We start from the raw sequence: 18,718 nt of genomic DNA, 5'->3' as shown, positions 1-18,718 counted from the left end.
TACTTTGATCATCAGATTGGAGGAAACTGTGATCTCATTTAGTCTAGAGGTATTTCAATAAATTACCATTTAGTATACTTTGAAATACTGCTTACTACTACTTACTATACGTTCTTTTCATTAGGTGGAAAGAGTACTGAATAAATAACAAAAATAGTCTTTTGAAAATTTACTCAATTTACAAGTACAGGTAAAAAAAAAAATTGCTCAAGTAAAAAATAAGACCCATTAACTAACTTTTATTTACGTCATTAAAATGTTTGATTTCTTTGTATACTTTTTTACACTTTAAGTCATTTTTATACTTATTTATTCCTTCATTTATTTCTTTATTTATATATTTTATACTTTTACTTAAGTCAAACCAAGCAAAAGTATTTTTATTTTTTAAATCACCTCATCTTTTGAAACATTCACACATAATTACATCCAAAGTGCATTTTAGAAAAAATCATTAAGGCGTTTTATCAAGGAAACTCAGACAGGAAAGTCAGACATCAGTTGAAAATGACATATTTTAATGTCATTTTTGGCTTGCTGTCTGTCACCCACCCAGAATGGATCTGCGACCCACTTTTGGGTCCCGAACAACCAGTTGAGATCCATAAACCTAGTGCACACATCAGCCATATTGTAGATTGGAAAGAGTATTAAAATACTACTCATGAAGTATAAATACAGGTCTAAAATCTACTCAAGTAAAAAGTAAGACCTAATTCAGTTACTGTTACTACCTAGAGTACACACTGGCTTATTATTGTACTTTCTTTCCATACATGTACACACAAGCGGGGAGAGTACTAAAATACTATGGTGTAATTTGACTCAATTACAAGTAAAAGTTTGTCTATATGTGCCCTGCGATTGACTGGCGACTAGTCAGCTGGGATGGGCTCCTAAGGCACACCTGTGCAATAATCATGTTGCCTCATCAGCATCTTGATGTGCACCGCCTGTGAGGTGGATCCATCATGAACCATGAATGCTCGCGAACAAGAGTTTCGACAGACTTGAGAAGAATAATCGAGAGTACGACAGCGTATTAGGGCCACATTGAAAAAAATAATAGTAATCTGAGATTTGGAGAATAAAGTCATACACTTACTAGAGGTAAAAAGTCGTAACACTACGAGAATAAAGTCGTAAATGTATGAGAATAAGGTGGTAATATTACATGTGAGAGAGAAAATAGAGCATAGCTCTTCAGGAAGGAAGGAAACACTCCTCTTGCTTCAGGCAAGCTTTTATTTATAACGTGGCAACAAAACAGCAGTTGAGCACAAACACATTAGGATGTCATAACAGGCATTGCTTGAGATGGCTATGAAAAGGAGGACTTATGTGACCTTTGGCCTGAGGCAAAGGTCATATTTTGACTTTTTTTCTCGTAAATGTTCGACTTTATTCTTGAAATCTCAGATTAGTTTTTCAGTGTGTCCCTAACACTCTGTCATACGAGAGAGACGGGCCTTTTATCAACCCAGAAAAGGTTCGCAACGTTTGAGTTCAGCGCATGAAAAATGGCAGCAAAACCCAAAGCTTTGCGTTTATATTTTTGCTGAGCACATTGACCTACTTGGATTGATTTTAGCATCTTTAATGCACAAAATTTATCAGAGCGGCCCCCCACGTCTCTTAATTTTTCTGTATGAGGCCCTCTGTGAAAAGGTTTGGACACCCCTGCTGTAAAGTATCCATCGTCATCCCCGAGCACATCTTCCAAAATCATCTCTCTTTTCCTTTCCACCTCCGCGCTGGCCCTCCTGCCGTGGAAAACTTCCCGGCAACATGTTAGAGTGATCCCCCCACCCCATAAAATCCTATTAAGACACCTCTCGACCCAGAGGAGCGAAAGGAAGAAAAACCAGCATAAATATTGGCGTAAAATGAAAGCGTAGTAGTCATGCCGGCCGTGGCACCGTGTCCACACGCTTGTAGGCTTACGTTACAAGCGGAATAAAAGTGTCGTTTTGCAGCAAGCGCCAACCCCAAAGTGCCGACTGTGGGCTTTTGTGCAGGACAGCAAATTGTGGTCTTATAACGTACCTGACTTATGGCGGGATGCATTGGCATGACAGCACAGCAGGATGTGACGGATGCATTGGAATGACCGAGCGTAATAAATAACAACTGGCAATAAAATCACAAGAAAAAGCGTAAAGGGCGGTGTAATCGTTTGAGCTTGAGATCAGCGTTTCCCCTTCATGGGAACGTTTCTCAGAATGTTGTAAAGCATATTCTTATGCACATCTGAGCAGGTCACTGAAAATCTACTAAAAATCAGCCAGTTCTTGTAAAAACTGGATGTGTTTGCACGACAGCATGGCGAGGTGACTTCCATTGGAACACTGGCTTCCAATTAGGAGTGCAGAGTACTTCTTTATGATGGCCTCTTGTTTATTCAATATGTCAGCAGCTCTTCATCACGACTCCCAGGACCCCAAAGCCTCCTGATTAGCTCGTTAGCTTGGGACGCTTGTTTTCCGTTTGGACTTGACAGATGGTTGCAGTTAACTACCTCAAGAACTGTGGGTCAGGCACTTGGGGTAAAACGAGAATGATAGAAGCTTCTTTTACACAGAAACCACGTAATGGGTCTGACAATAAACTGTCTTTGAATTTTACACAGAACCCAGTGAACATTGCCGGGATATTGCTGCAACTTTGTGAGATTTTACACAGCAAGACTGAAGATGTGTGGCCTGCCTCTGTTCCTACTTCCAAATGTAGAATATTGGCGGACTGGCTCACAGACACAGAAAATCTAGCAGGAAAAAAGGCGGATTAATCCCACATCTTGAGCAAGGTGTGTGAAAGGGGCCATAGCAAAAGCAGGAGCTTGAGGGGCAGTTTATATGATACCAAAAAAACATGAAAACCCATCTCAAAGTGAGAACAGCAACACGTAAAAAAGCTTTTAAAAAGGGATGGTTCGGATGTTTTGATATGAAGTTGTATGACATCCCCATCCCCCTCTCCCGCTTTGTCTCGTGAGCCGAGTTCTGTACGGATTTCGGTGTGAGGAACGTAGTGCCCATTTGTTGGTGGGGCCACTTAAGTAAAGAGTTTAGCGTCTCAAAACAATATGTGTTCAAAAGAGTGTCACAAAAAAGCAGACCTCACGATCTCTCGGCGTCACTTTCTCTCCCGTCGTATGAGTGCGCGCTGTCGCCTGTCCATTGTCGTGCACACTACTGGTCAAACGTTTTAGGACACCCCAATTTTTTCAGTTATTTATTGAAATTCAAGTGGTTCAAGTCCAATGAATACCTTGAAATTGTAGTTAAATGGTGAAGTGCCAGAGGGTAAAGAAAATGTAAGCTTACCCAAAAGTGAAAAACAATGAGTATTTCAGAATGATACAGTTTCAGGGAAATGTTAAGCTGTTGTGCAGAAATGGAGGTTCAAGCCTTGGTGGTTGGTGCAACTCCTTCCTACAGGAGTACTTACTACCTCCTCTGTCTGCATAAAAACAGTATTGGGAACACACTGCAATACTATACCCTCGTGAACAGCATTGTACTGGAGAAAGTCATGTTGCTACAAAAAATGGCAAGAAAAAAGGGAATTAACAATGGAAGAGAGACAGACCATCTTAACACTTGTAATAAATGTAGGGTTTTCCTTCAGAGAAACCGAAGTGTTTTGAGCGGTATTGGATGTGTTCCACAGTGTTTACACGCCTGGCTCGCGTCACAGCGCTCTTTATCCGCTGTGAAACACGTACCAATGGACAAGCGGCAGCGCGCAGTGATACGACAGGAGAGAAAGTAATGCCAAGCGATTATGAGGTCTGATTTTTTCGAGGAGGCATTTTTGTGATGCAAATGTATTAATGTATAAATGCAGCAACTAACTGGAACTACGTTCCTCGTCACCGAAATCCGACCAGAACTTGGCTCATGGGACGAAGTGGGGGGTGCTGATGGGGATGTTATACAACTTCATGTCAAAAAACCCAAATATCCCTTTAAGGGTTGTGTCAAAGCAGCAGAGCAGCATGTTTTGACTTTTTAGACAAGACAACAGGATAAATTCCACTTTCAGCCTGTTTTTTTGCATCTGGGGTGACTAAAGCCGACATGGCAATGTTACAGCTTTGGGGGTAGTTACAGAGCCAGGACAGCACCTGTGTGTAAGACTATCCCACAAAGCTGGGACCGAGACGTGAATTAACACCAGGGACAAATTTCTCCTGCTCCGTTTTGTTGAACTCAATCACTCTGACTAGTTTTAATACACGCATCTCATGATGCGACCATGGGATTCAGTGTTGCTGTGTGAAAGCACACCCAGCAGAGGAAGGGGTAGGATTCAGTAAGCTGTGCTTCTTTTTCCAGACATGAAGTGAAAATGTCCATCGATCCATCCATTTTCTACACCGCTTGTCCTCGCTAAGGTCGTGGGTATGCTGGAGCCTATCCCAGCTGTCTTCGTTGAGAGGCGGTGTACACCCTGGACTGGTCGCCAGGCAATCGCAGGGCACATATACTGTAGACAAACGCACTCACATTCACACCTGTGGGCAAGTTAAGAGACTCCATTCAAACAGGCATGCATATTTTAGGAACGTGGGAGGAAGCCAGAGTAGCTGGAAAGAACCCACAAACGCACGAGGAGAACATGCGAACCCACAATCTCCTGACTGCGAGGCCACTGTGCGGCCTGCAAGTTAAAAGTTCTGTGTTGAACATGTTTGAAAGAAACTAAAGCATTTCCCTTACCATTACAGGTTCTGTGTGAATCAATGCCATATGTTCTGCAGCGCCTCATATCCGGTTCTCAGTGTTTGGAGGTGAATAACGCCTTATCGAAAGATTGACTTTTTAGTGGCCAAAACAGTTTTCTCTTGAAAATGACAAAACAACACTGTATTTTGCCATTTTTAGTTGAAAACATCCCCTGAAACATGCTCCTCCAGCAAGAGGTTTATGCAAAACAGCACATTTTCTCATGAGCTCCTTTAAACAGGAAACACGTTTTCTCCTTTGGGTCAGTCTTAAGCAAAAAAAAAAAAAAATCACAGTTTGGCTCAGCAATCAGCACAAATACACTCTGATGAGTGCTTGAACAGTCAAAAAAAAAGGGTGTGTTGAGAGTGGGTGCACATGGACTATGTTCACAAATGAAAGACTCTTAATGCCACATGACGTGGGACTCTTCTCCTGATTCCAAACCAACATTTCTTCAAACTGGGGCCAAGAGCTCATCAGAGCTAAGAGGTTCCATGTGAAAACATTTTGACGTGATCAAAGATCCGCAGCAGGCGTACGCATTACTCAGCCGTTTCAGCTCGTTTTTCATCAATCCGCTTGAATGGCTTTCCCCCCGGGGACGCATTAATGTCTGTCAGTGAACATGGCTTCTTTTGCTTGCTACACAGAAGACAAACGCTGTCAGATAGTCTCGACAGTCGCATTAAAACAGCTCGGAAAGCGAAAGGAGCTTGACGATAAAACCCACCGCTAACACGTTGCGGCATGAAAACACCTTTACCAATACGCCTTGAGGTTTACAGTGTGCATTAATGACTGGAGCGTATCGTTTCCTGTTTTTGACATCCGCTTGTTGCACAAATGATCACTGAAAGTTGTACCATCAATTTTTGGGGGGGGTTTTGGCCACAGCAAGTTCATCACATGAGCGATTTGGCTTAGTTGGCACGCCGGATTCCCTTCCTGACAGGCACTGGACATCTCTGATGGCTGGGTGTTGGGGCCCTGCTTAGGAATCAAACTCATGCACCCAAAGTTGCACTGTTAATAAAAAAATTTAAAAAATCATTTATTTAAAGAATTGAACCCCACTCACAAACGGATGCATGTAAAAAAAAAATTAATGTAGTCGTTTAAATATTAATGCAGTCACACTGTTGCCCTTCATGCCTCCAAACTGGAAAGTGGGTGTGGGTAACTCTTGCACAAGTTCAAATCCTGTGAGACACCATGGGGGGGAGGAAAAGACAAGAAATGTGTTAAGTTTGTGTAGCATCACCAAAAGGCCTCAATAAGCACTTTAACATCCTCCAATTGCTCTCGGAGGCCCCTCACAGCCCCCTGCAGGCATTCTCGTGCGACTACGCTGACAGAGGGGTGACGGCTAATGGGCCCCTTGCCAAAAACACAACAACTTCAGACAGTTGCTGCCTGAAGCTTAACAGCCCAGCAGGTAACCGTCACGATTGAAGAGCTGCGTGTTGACTGATGGTTAGACAACAAAAGGGCCCAAATGTAAATGTTTGTGTTTCAATGCCAGAAGCCACAAAATGTTTAAATGTATTTTGCTCTTTTCAGTACAACCCAGCTCCAAAAAAAAAAAAACAAAAAAAAACTAGAAATGCAGTCACAGAAACCCACAATGTACCCCGCCTGACACCAGCAAAGCATAGATAAAGTGTGGCTGCTCTACCTAGTGGTGAAGTTAGTCAATTACAATTTCATCTAAATAATATTTTGGCCATGTTGATCTCTCAAGTACTGCTAAAAACAAAGTGAATGTCCATTGCTGCAAACAAATAACTAACTTATGACTGTGTGAGGCGTAGAGAGAACTAACTAAAGCAGAATCAAAGATAGTAAAAATGGGCCGACTGATCACTGTCATGTAAATAATGCAGCAATAACAGTACGATCCCCACTCACCTTCACTGAATCGCTCAAGCAGCTGTTCTTTAGTCCAGTTACACGACGTGATAGAGAAGAGCCCCCGGTCCTTCAGAGCGTCTTTTAAAGCTTGTACATAAAGTTTTTTGACCTCACTGGTGTGGTCAGGGTTTAGGCTTATCGCGTCAAACGTTCCTTTGTCGATGCAGACGTCGAAACCCTTAAGCTCCCCTTGACAGAAGTCCACCTCCTAAAAAAAAAAAAAGAAAATAGGAGGAAATTATTTCAGAACAAAATGTACAGTACTGTACAAGAAAATAAATATGTCATTTTATTACAATATTAATTTCAGATTTTACAAAACAATAATTTACAAGAACAAAAATCATACTTTTCAGAGAATAACGTCCTACTTTTCCTAAAAAAAATATTAAAACTTGACAGGAATAGTCATGATTTTGCAAAAATAATGCCACACGTTTACAAGTATTTTTAGCATGATGTAAAGTTTCAGTTCATTTGGCGCTGTTAATTGTCTTTTAATGTCCTGCCGTTTACCTTTTTATTTAAAAAAAAATACAGTAAAAAGGGCATATTTCACACATGGTTGCAAATGGTGATCAATCATGATTAATTGTAAACTGTAAAATTAATTTGATTAAAATGTTTAATCCTTTGACAGCACAAATATAAATCCTAATTGTACAAGAATAACGCGGTTTCATAAGATGTAATATTACAAAGAAGTCCATATTTTACAAGAAAAAAAGTCCTCATTTTTATACAGAAGAGAAAAAAACAGACTTTTACGAGAATATTCTCATATACACAAACTTAATTCTCTTGATGTTACAAATGACTTTTTCCGTAATTTAGGACTTTTTTCCTTAGTGTTGCCCTGATGTTAAAACTCCTGAGCATGGCATTGAGAACAAGAACGTTCTTTTAAGTCTTACACTTGCGTGCGTCTGACTCTTCTTGTACACCCCTAGGATTTGCATGCACACAAACACGAGCACATGCAAATAAAAATAAAATAACTGTGCATGGGGAATGTTTTGTATTCTCTCCCTCTCTCCCACACACACACACACACAAGCGATGTGCTCTGCAGGTCCACCTAATGTCAATATTGACATCATGTCCAAGGACCAAGGCAAGCATACAGTCAGAAGTGTAATGCCCTAAACATATAGAAGTTACACACACAGAGTACAATATGAGATATATATATATTTATTTATATTATATATATTTAAAAAAACCCACCTCAACATTGACATGTGTTAGGTCCTCTGCTTGCAGAACACTTTTTGCCAGCTCTACAGAAGCTGTGGAATAATCTATTCCAGTTAAATTCCTGAATCCAAGTTTAGCCTTTTGGAAAGAAGGGGGGGAAATAAAACAGACAAGATTAGATTAGTACGTTTAAAGAAAACCTTAATCGTAGTCATTGTTAGCTACACTGACCAAGGACAATGTCTCCCAAGTGTAAGGTATGCGCTTCTGATCGCAGTGTGTTAAAGAAAATGAAAGCCGTCACCATGTAAGTGAAATTAGACAACATGAAATACTACCAGAAAAAACATAAAAAAAAGGGGGGAAATGTCAACCTACATTGGCCGCATGCTTCGTCTAGGCCGCTGTACTGACACGATTGTCATCAAGGATAAAATTGGCATCTTTGAACATGTGAAAGGATGTGCTCCTGAAATGGACAGTGATAACTATGCAGTGTAGTGGTCTCATTATTGAGACTTTCTCCTCCCAACAAGCCTGTCTCTCACTCCTTGCAATCCTCAGACAGAGCACCTCCTGTATGTGTAGATTTTTCATACCAGTTCGACCAAAAAGGCTCCATTTCCTGTGCCAATGTCAAGAATGGCAGCGTCTTCTGGAATATTAGCGGTGCCCATCCATTTTAGCACACGGCTCATGCTTTCCTCACCAAACCTTTCATTGGATAACAAAAACAAGACAGATTAAGCACAGTTGCAGTGGTGCAAAAACGTGTTAGCCTGCTTCCTGATTTCTTTTTTTTTTTTGTCACGTTTTTCATGTTTTTTAGTAGTAGTAGTAGTACTTTATTAATCCCACAGCAGGGAAATTCATCTGTTACAGCAGCAAGCAAGATACACAAGTATGTACACAAGTAAAGAATGCATAGTCATTGACAATGCATGCAATGCATTCACATAGTGAATAAAAAATGGTTCAGGTGTTGTAGAGCCTGATAGCGGTCGGTATGAAGGACCTGCGGAACCTCTCCTTCTTACACCGTGGGTGTAACAGTCTGCTGCTGAAGGAGCTGCCCAGGGAAACAACAGTGTCATGTAGCGGGTGAGAGGTGTTGTTCATGATGGATGTCATCTTAGCCAACATCCTTCTCTCCCCCACTTCCTCCACGGAGTCCAAAGGACCGTCCAGGACAGAGCTCGCTCTCTTGATCAGTCTGTCTGTTCAGTTTGTCACATTTAAATGTTTTAGATCATCAAACTAATTTAAATATTACTCAATGACAACACAACTGAACACAAAATGTTTTTAAATGAAACTTTTTATTATTAAAAAGGGGCCTACATGGCCTTGTGTGACAATGTGATTTGCCCCCCAACCCATTAAAACATAACTGTGGTAAACCAAAACATCCTCAAAAGCCAGACATCATGCCAAGATCTAAAGAAATTCAAGGAAAAATGAGAAGGAAAGTAATTGAGACCTATCAGTGCGGACAAGGTTATAAAGCCATTTCTAAAACTTTGGGACTCCAGCGAACCACAGTGAGAGCCATTATCCACAAATGGTGAAAGTATGGAACAGTGTTCAACCTTCCCAGGAGTGGCTGGCCAACCAAAATGACCCCAAGAGGTCACAAAAGCCCCCTCAACAACAGGCCTCACTTCCCTCAGTTAAGGTCAGTGTTCATGACTCCACCATAAGACAGACACTGGGCAAAAACTGCATGGCAGAGTTCCAAGACCAAAACAACTGCTGAACAAAAAGAACAGTAAGGCTCGTCTCAATTTTGCCACAGAACATCTTGATGATCCCAAAGACCTTTGGGAAAATACTCTTGTCTGACTAGACAAAAGTTGAACTTTTTGGAAGGTGTGTGTCCCATTACATCTGGTGTAAAAGTAACGGCGCATTTCAGAAAAGAACATCATACCAACAGTAAAATATGGTGGTAGTAGTGTGATGGTCTGGGGCTGTTTGGTACTTCTGGACCTAGAAGTCTTGTTTTGATAAACTGAACCATGAATTCTTCTGTCTACCAAAAAATCCTGAAGGAGAATGTCCGGCCATCTGTTGGTGACTTCAAGCTGACACTGGCAAGTCCACCTCTGAATGGCTGAAGAAAAACAAAATGAAGACTTTGGAGTGGCCTGGTGGCCTGAATCCTATTGAGATGCATGACCTTCAAAAGGCATGTCATGCTGGAAAAGCCTCCATTGTGGCTGAATGACAACAATTCTACAAAATCCCTCCACAGCGCTGTAAGAGACTCATTGCAAGTTACTGCAAACACTTGACTGCAGTTGTTGCTGCTAAGGGTGGCCCAACCAGTTATTTGCTTTAGGGGGCAATCACTTTTTCACACAGGGCCATGTAGATTTTTTTTCCCCTTAATAATAAAAACGTTGCATTTAAAAACTGCATTTTGTGTTCAGTTGTGTTATCATTGACTAACATTTAAATGTGTTTTATCTGATCTGATCTGAAAAGTGTGACAAACGTGCAAAAAATAAGAAATCAGGAAGGGGGCAAACACATTCACACCACTGTACATACATGTTCATATTAGGGATTATATTTTGTTTGAAGAGTCGAGCCATGGCTTCGGATGGACGAAATAATGTGACTTAACCAAGAGGAATGCATGCTTCGGTATGCATGGTAGTTTTGATTACCATATCTCACCAACGTCACCGATGTCCTTGAACGTTTCCAGTTCCCTTTTGTATGCATCGTCCCAACTGGAGATAACATTCAGCAAACAAGTAATTTCAATGATAAATAAAGCAATTAATAAGATTAAGTTCTATAATTTCAAGTTAGCGCTAGCTTTGTTGTTACTTCCAGTACCTATCTAGAGGAAATGTAACAAACAAAAAAATGCTCTGTCCTAGTAAACGTAGTAAAAATCAAAGTCAAAACTCTTACTATGCCTTCGTTCCTAGTTGTGAAGTGTCAAAATCGTTATCCGAGCCGCTGTCCTCTTCTGCGTCCGAAACATGTGTGCTTCCCGTGGAGGCTTCCATGTTGTATTTCAGTATTTGGCACATAAAACACTACTTTTCCCACAAGGCATTGCGGCCTCTTGACGCGCCGTTCCAACCGCAGGGGGCAGTGGGATTGATAGGGATGTTTCCATCATGGCGGCATCCATTTCAGGTTATACTTTTACTTCTGTGTGTTACCACAGCGCCAATAGCAACTCGGATCATGTGAGTATTCAGTGTAATGTCGCTAAAGAGAAAGAGAGATGCTCCAGTGTGCTTTCTCCCGGCGTTGTTTATCAGCGTCATTAGTTTGTGTTGTTTGCCAGTGTCATTATCCTGTTGCTGGCTAGCTAGTTATGGTGTCGTCTATTTACCGGTGGATGTATTCATTATAGCTAATATACTAAGCGCTACGTTAATTCAGAATTTATGTACTTAGGCGATATTTATTACGGTTTCACGCTACTTAAGTGACAAAACATGATCAGTAATCACGGCTGTCTATTTGTGTTGTTTTAGAACAGGAAGTGCCTGAAGTTCCAGGAAATACTCAGTTGTTATCTCCTTTGCTTGCTAGCAATTGTTCCTAGTTTAGTGACTGGGTGTATCATCTACGAAAATCTTAATTTGTTTCAATAAGAGGCTAAAACTCTCTGTTTTTGTGTTTCTCGTTTCCGCGTCGACAGCTGAGCCTGTCACCAACTTGACGACAGTTAGCATGACGTCACCCTGAATGTACTTTAAGCCGTTCTAATATCGATAACCACTGGTTTCTGTAATCAAAGACAAAATTGGAAATAAATGATTTGTCATGGTAAAGGTAAAGCTCAAGCCAACGCCGTCCACAGACAAACACCACCAACTGCTGTCAATCAAAGGTGCTTCCAAAGATAGATAGATGTGTGCTGCCTGCATGTTTGTCAACATTCCGAAACAGCTACAGGTTATACAAGGTGCGCATATTAAATTCTTCAGATTCATAACTGTCACACATGTGTGAAAAGAAGTTAACCGCCAATGTAGGGGAAATTCTAGGGTAAATAAGACAGTTTTTCCCACAATTTTTCAAAATTGTATGTCCTAAGGGGAAATCAAAGTTCCGCTGCAGTGGTTTAATTATCTGAGTGTAAGCTGTGTTTGTATGTACAGGAGGGCTTCCTATTAGGAGAAGTAAGGCAAGAGGAGACTATCAGCATCAGTGACACACAGATTAGCAATGCAGAATTGCTCCAGGTAGTAGGTAAGGCCTCCGCCAGCGAGCACGAAATGTGTTAGTGTGGTATGAAATTATAGGACTATCTATCCGGTTTAGCCATTCTTTATTCATGTATTTAATAATTCTCCACTGTGTGTGGGGTGATTACTGTGTAAAAAATAATTATTATCTTCTATACAATAATATGTAAATATGTCTATGTAATGTCAATTATTTAAAAGCTATTTGTCTCCATTTGCATCCAACAGAAATCCATAAACATGACCCTTGTGCACGGTTGTTTAGGTAAGTTCCTGGCAGTTGTAACTAATGTGGCTGCTTAGGAATTAGGTTATAATGGTAGATTCACCTATTAGCAATACATGAATTAACTACTAATATTTGTGAAATCTGCTAAATAAAAAGGGAAATATCTATGTTCTATTGTTTTTGTATTTAATTTAATAGCCAGCCACTTTATACCCATTTTAGGACAGTAGATGGCCCCATCTGACAAGATTGTGTAACAGTGGGCATGTATACTGAGTACTTTTTTGTCTCCCTGTCATCAGCTTTTATGACTACGCTGGGAAAGTCAATGAAGAAAATCTCAACAGCATTCTAAAAGATAGGCGAAAAGTGAGTGATGTTTTGTTTTTTTTGCAGTTGTTTTCCTCTCTTTGTTGTAGTTAACACTTCCTCATGTCAAAAGTCACCTGAATTAATGGACGTGATGGATGCTATGTTTTCTTCACGCAGAATGTGATCGGTTGGTACCGCTTTCGGCGAAACACCCAGCAGCAGATGTCGTTCAGGGAACAGATTGTCCACAAACAGCTGACTCAGCTGCTCGGCGTGCCCGACCTCGTCTTCCTCCTTTTCAGCTTCATCTCCACGACCAACAGTTCCACACACGCGCTGGAGTATGTGCTCTTCCGACCGAACCGCAGGTACTGATGGACTGTTGGACAGTTCTAAGGGAGTCTATTGTAAATCATTTTATAGTGCGTTGTAGTTGTCCGTTTTGTGGGTTATGTATGGAAGTGCTAACTGGTCATGTTCCTTCAGTAGGTACAACCAGAGGATCACCCTCACCATCCCAAACCTGGGCAATACAAGCCAGCAGGAGTACAAGGTCTCCTCCGTACCCAACACCTCGCTCAACTACGCCAAGGTTGTCAAAGAACACGGGTAATATCTGGACTCCAGGCGTTCACCAGGCTTGCTGCATAAAGTTCCATAACAGCAGCGTGACAACTGTGTCGTGCCGGTGATGTACCGGCACACACACGCACACACATTGATTTGACAGAGTTAATACCCCTGCTGCCGGCTGTGCAATTTAAGCGGGGCAAGGCACAGTATTCCCCCCGTGAACTGACCGTGACTAATTTGTGCGATGGGCGGTTGAATTTGTTACACTTGAATTACAGCCAAAATGTAACTCCACTGGTGACTTTCTAGTAAGATGTGCCACTGATGCTATGAACAATATCTTCTTTGAATCAACTTCACTGCAGGGCTGAATTCTTCGACAAAGACGGCGTGATGAAGGACATCCGAACAATATTTCAAGTCTACAGTGCGCTACAAGATAAAGTGCAGGTGAGCAGACGAAATCACATTTTTATCATCACTTTGTCGTTTTGACTTCAGTCATTTTTCCTCCTTGTACGTTTTCAGGCCGTGTGCGGGGATGTAGAAGAAAGTGAACGCGTGAAGGAGAAAATTCAAGAAGATGTGAACAAACTGAAGCAGCAAATTGCCTTCAGGAAACACAAGGTGGCGGAAGAAGAGAGGCGTAAGTAGCTCTCTATGCATTTTATCTACAATGTCCTACAACCCTCAACCATTTTATTACATGTCACCTTCTCGAACATTACAATACAAACAAAACTAGGATATAACTTAAGAGTTGTCGGTGTACAGTAGGGCTGTCACGGTAATCAATAAATCAATTAACCGCACAATAAATAAAAACAAACTCCACAATTTTGCCAGCCTCGATATATTGACATGTGCATGCGTCTTTGTTTTCGTCCGTTCTCTCTCTAGCAAGCAGGCTGGATGACAAGAGAGTTCACTCTGTGCATCTGTCGCATCACCTGGGGCGTTGGTTCTATAGCGGAATGAACGGAGTTACCAAACCCTCCTGTCAGTCATTCAGTCTCTTTGTCCCAGTGGGGAGAGGCGAGGCGCTAGCTGTGTGTGTTGTGTGCTACACGATTGAATGCTTTCTTCCTGCCTGTTGTGTATAAAACACATTCTGATGTCTTTTTCAGCTCCTTTGACAACGACATTTAAATAAATAATAGAAAGGGTGGAACTTACTTTTCAGCTGCCGTGATTCCCGAAGTACAAGACCTCAAAGTGCACCAAGCGCATTTCGCTGCATCCAAATCATGTACTTTGACCAAACTCCGACAAAACATTGCACCTCATTAAACGTAAACACGTATTCACGTATTGTTGCCAGTGAATGAAGGCATTGTATGTGCAAATGATCTTATGTCCGTGTTGGCACATGCATGGAAGAACACATCAATTGCATTGAAGTTCATTTTTGTTTACATAGACTTAACACTTCATTTATTGTTTTTATTGATGTGTTGGTGCTTTTTTTCTTAACAGATTGGGGTCTGCTTTTTTATTTTTGGTTATGATTGTATTTTTATTTAAGTGCAGTTTTTTCTAAAAGTGAGTCCATTTTGTTTTCATTGTGTTTTTTTTTTTTGTCTTTTTCTGTTGAAGTTATTATGCTGTTTGTTTGTTTATTTAAAAGCTCTTGACATTCCAGTTACAATGTTTTAGTTGATTGCTTTTGATGTGGTGTACCTGCATTATTATGCCATATATTATCATTACGTTAATGAAACAAATGGTCTCAAAATAAGGTTGACAGTAATATCATTTGCTGGCAATATTTTGTAGGACAATTATCATCTATCAAAATAGTGTACAGTTTGTTTACCAGTATAAAGTTTCAACACACAGCCATTATTGTCTAAATAGCTGGCAACACAAACGAGAAGGGAGATCACGCGCTGTCATGTGCCATGTTCTGGGGCTGCATGAGTGCTGCTGGCACTGGACAGCTGACGTTCACTGAGGGGAGCATGATGGGAAAGTCAATCTTCCAACACAAGGAGCCCAAGCACACCCCCAAGATGACAAGTGCCTCGCTGAGGAAGGTGATCGAGTGGCCAAGTATGCGTCCTCCAGACTTGAAACCAATTAAGCACCTATGGGGCATCCTCAAGCGGAAAGAAAGAAGGTGGAGAAGGGCAAGGTGGCTTAACATCCACCACCAGTAATGTCATCATGGAGGAGTGGAGGAGGATTCTAGTCACAAACTGCTACTGTTGTCCATTGAAATTTGTGCAGCAATGTGAGGGGTGTACTCACTTGTGTGAGCTACTGTGTGTTCCTGGGCTGACATGAACATTCCACATCCTTTTTAACTGCTTGTGTCTTCTGCTCTACAGGGATTCAAGGAGCCCAGAATCCAGACTCCCACTCCACTCCAGAGGAAAACACGGAACCTTCTGAGACTTCTCATCTAGCTAGGATATCTTTCCATGCGCCCTCTGCACCGGAGCGTCCCAGCATCTCGTCCAACCCTCCCTCTTACGCTGACCTCATGTCCCAAGGTGACTCTCTTCTCTCCTCCTCTTCTCCGCCTACCAGTGCTGCTCTACTGCCCCGGCCTCAGGCTGTGGGATCTCCGGGACACCCCACCCCAGGCCCACTAGGCATCATCTCGAGCTTGGGCCTCGGTGCCACCTCAAATCCTGTTAGCGCTCCCAGCCTCCCGTACCTCGGCAACGGCGACGGATCGAGCTCAGACTCATTAGACAGACAAGCAGCGGGTCAGGAGTTTGACGATGAAGATGAGGACAGTAGCGAATATGAGAACCTAGTGAGCGAAGCCGGCCATCTGCCCGTGAGCCCCGCCACCCTATTAGCTCGAAGTCGGTCGTCCGCCCTGGGTCCTGATGGGGACACTCGTGGCTCACAGACCACATAGAAACATGCCGCCAGGTGTGGACAGGACACGTGCAACTGACGCACTTTCTCAAGGAATCAAAGATAGACAAAGAAGTGCCAGTCCTGAAAGTGAAAGGCATGTGCAGCTGGGGTCCCGCAATACTGTATGTGCTTGTTTTGTCTCCATTTTAAGGGGAACCCATGTCTCACTGGAGGGGGTGTGGGGGGGTCCTTTGGTTCTGAATGTTTCTTTTTGGAAAGGGGATGCTGTCTCGGTACGTTTTTGAACGCGTTTAGCCTTCTACAAGGAGGATGTTATTTTCAACCATTGCGTTCTAGAAAAAGGCAGGTCCTGCTCCTCTTTGTTTCACGTTTTCCTCACTTAACTCTGAGCACCCACTCTTGCATTACTTTTGCACTATTTATTGCCTTCTTTTTAGCGACCTCTCAAAGAAACACAAAGGGAGAGAATCAATCAGCCTTCCAACTCATGTTTTAAGAAGTCCTACTGTTTATTATGGTGAAAATCAAGGAAAGAGGTAAATGTAACTAGACTTTCACATGCACATTTGTCACACTTGCGTGGATTTGTGCTTACCTGTAATTATTACGTTAGCAGTACAGCATAAAGTGGAGTCATAGAGTTGTCTATGTAATGACAAGTAGAACTCAAACTAAATTACTACTCCACTTATGGGTGCTTTATATATAAATATATATTTTTGTCTTTTGGTGTCAGTTAATTCAATGAAATTGGCATGAATGTCTTGCTCTTCTGGGAGGGGGGGAAAAAACAACACTGAAATTGTATCGTGCTTTGCTGCACTTAACGTTAAAATGTATGATTTCCTTTTTCTATGTGCTATACCAATGAGGTGATGTCGTACCACTTGTATAGTCCCCTTTGACACCCGCTCCGCTCATCTTTTGTACATTGTACACACAGGGTTCACAGAGCAAACACAATGTACTGTAGCTTTACTAACCAGACGCTTAAGGTTCCCTTCAATTGCTGCAACACGGAGAGCTATACCACTAAACAACAAATGTCTGTTTGTCATTTAAAAACACAAAACTGTCTGCTATTTTCACTCCACATTGCTCCTTGTCTTGTTGCTGACTTATAACCACTGGAAGCTCACTTCTCGTCGAATAGTTCTCTATTAAAAAGTAATAACATACGACTAAATAGCCCCTGTAGTGTGTGAATTGTAACAATGGATATAGTTGAGAATAGATGCCATGTATTCTTTATCTGATTGGATTAATATCACTTGCATGATCTTGGGCAATATGATTTAAAAAAAAAACAAAAACCAAAACATTTTGCTTCAGTACACAGTGCCTTCCAATTTACAGTATGGCAGCTACCGTCTGCAAAACTGTTCTTGGCTGACACCTACACTTTCTCACACAAAATTTAAGTAGAAGTGTCGCGACTGTGGCTTCGCCGTCTATCTTGTTACAAACTGGAATCCTAACCGCAAAAGTCAGAGAGAACCTGCTTGGTGACTAATACACCTGTCATAGACGTGAAATGTAACCAAAGCTAAAGGCAGCAAGCAGTGTTGTGATGGACGCCGTCCTCGAATGGGCCGACTGTTGCGCCGCACAGGGAGTGTGTTCGATACGGTCACCGGCAGGTTGTACCCCCATCCCAAACTGACACAATCTGAGGCCAAGCTCTGCTTTACTTAAGCGACCTGTTTGTATGCCTGTTTGCCTTAGGGTTGTCTCATTTGCATCACTGATCGGGAACTGGCACTCTTTAAATGTTACTTCATTAATCAGCCAGAGTAACACACATCACATCACATGATGTAGAAACATGACATTTACTGTATGGCTTTCCCTGGAGAACTGGAGTGTCACGAGGAACTATATTAAATAATGAATGTACAGTAGACAAGGGAGGGAGTAGCATTTAGTCGACTTTTACTGATGGTGGTCCTCGAGCCCCTTCCGTGTTTGCTGTTACCCTTTTGGGGAGTTATTTGGGTAGTAGCCTTGTGTAACCTGGACTTGATGATCAAAAACCAGCAGGGCTGTGGTGCTGTGAGCCAATGGTAGTTTCTTTATAACATTAAACACTCATGTACTCTTATTGTAGAGTGATACTTCAATTTCCCTTCTTTACCTAAATGGGACACACTACGACACCTCCCTGAAGCACACACTTGAGGGACTCTTTAGGCTTTTTATTTGGATTTGTGCACTTGGAAGAAGACAAAAAAGACATGTTTGAATGAACACAGAGGGGGATATAATAAATAAAAGAGACATGTACATGTGGTATGAGGTGTCTTTCTTTCAAACACAAGTGAGATACGTACAACGGGGTGTACAAAGTGCTGCCCGGAGACCTTTTGCGGCCCACGGCTTGTAGGAATAAAATTCAACAAAAAGGCACGATGAAAAGAGAAATGGCTGATATGTTTATACTAATAACTTAAAATCAAAAAACATATATATATATGTGTGTCTATATATAATGTATATTATGGTTTTTAAGCTTTTTACGAAATAAAAATATCTGGCCCCCAGATTCTTTGATTTTTCAGTACGTAACCCTCAGTGGAAAACGTTTGGACACCCCCTGCAACTATAAAAAAAAATAATAAAAGGCTTTTAGAATTGTATATACTTTATATATATATATATATATATATATATATATATATATAGACAAATTAAATATATACAACTGTTGT

At 41.5% G+C, this 18,718-nt stretch overlaps 2 protein-coding genes across 2 annotated transcripts; one reads left to right on the top strand and one right to left on the bottom strand.

The window, feature by feature from the left end:
* Positions 1–503: 503 nt before the first annotated feature.
* eef1akmt2 (EEF1A lysine methyltransferase 2) lies at positions 504–10,914 on the bottom strand. The gene is made up of 6 exons (XM_054799132.1): positions 10,767–10,914; positions 10,514–10,579; positions 8,441–8,555; positions 7,872–7,979; positions 6,642–6,852; positions 504–5,933 (listed from the first exon to the last, which is right to left on the bottom strand). Exons 1-6 carry the CDS (start codon positions 10,886–10,888, stop codon positions 5,836–5,838), a joined length of 720 nt encoding a protein of 239 aa, XP_054655107.1. The 5' UTR covers positions 10,889–10,914; the 3' UTR covers positions 504–5,835.
* Positions 10,915–10,944: 30 nt separating this feature from the next.
* abraxas2 (abraxas 2, BRISC complex subunit) lies at positions 10,945–18,431 on the top strand. Its single transcript, XM_054799131.1, has 9 exons — positions 10,945–11,050; positions 11,975–12,065; positions 12,290–12,326; positions 12,593–12,659; positions 12,780–12,970; positions 13,089–13,211; positions 13,541–13,625; positions 13,704–13,821; positions 15,506–18,431. The coding sequence occupies exons 1-9, from the start codon at positions 10,979–10,981 to the stop codon at positions 16,045–16,047; spliced, it is 1,326 nt and encodes a 441-aa protein (XP_054655106.1). The 5' UTR covers positions 10,945–10,978; the 3' UTR covers positions 16,048–18,431.
* Positions 18,432–18,718: the final 287 nt, after the last annotated feature.

The sequence above is a fragment of the Dunckerocampus dactyliophorus genome, chromosome 14 (genome assembly GCF_027744805.1).
Source record: "Dunckerocampus dactyliophorus isolate RoL2022-P2 chromosome 14, RoL_Ddac_1.1, whole genome shotgun sequence".
Classification (NCBI taxonomy): domain Eukaryota; kingdom Metazoa; phylum Chordata; class Actinopteri; order Syngnathiformes; family Syngnathidae; genus Dunckerocampus; species Dunckerocampus dactyliophorus.
The sequence above is the reverse complement of the archived record's forward strand: the minus strand, read 5'-3'. Positions and strand labels throughout refer to the sequence as shown.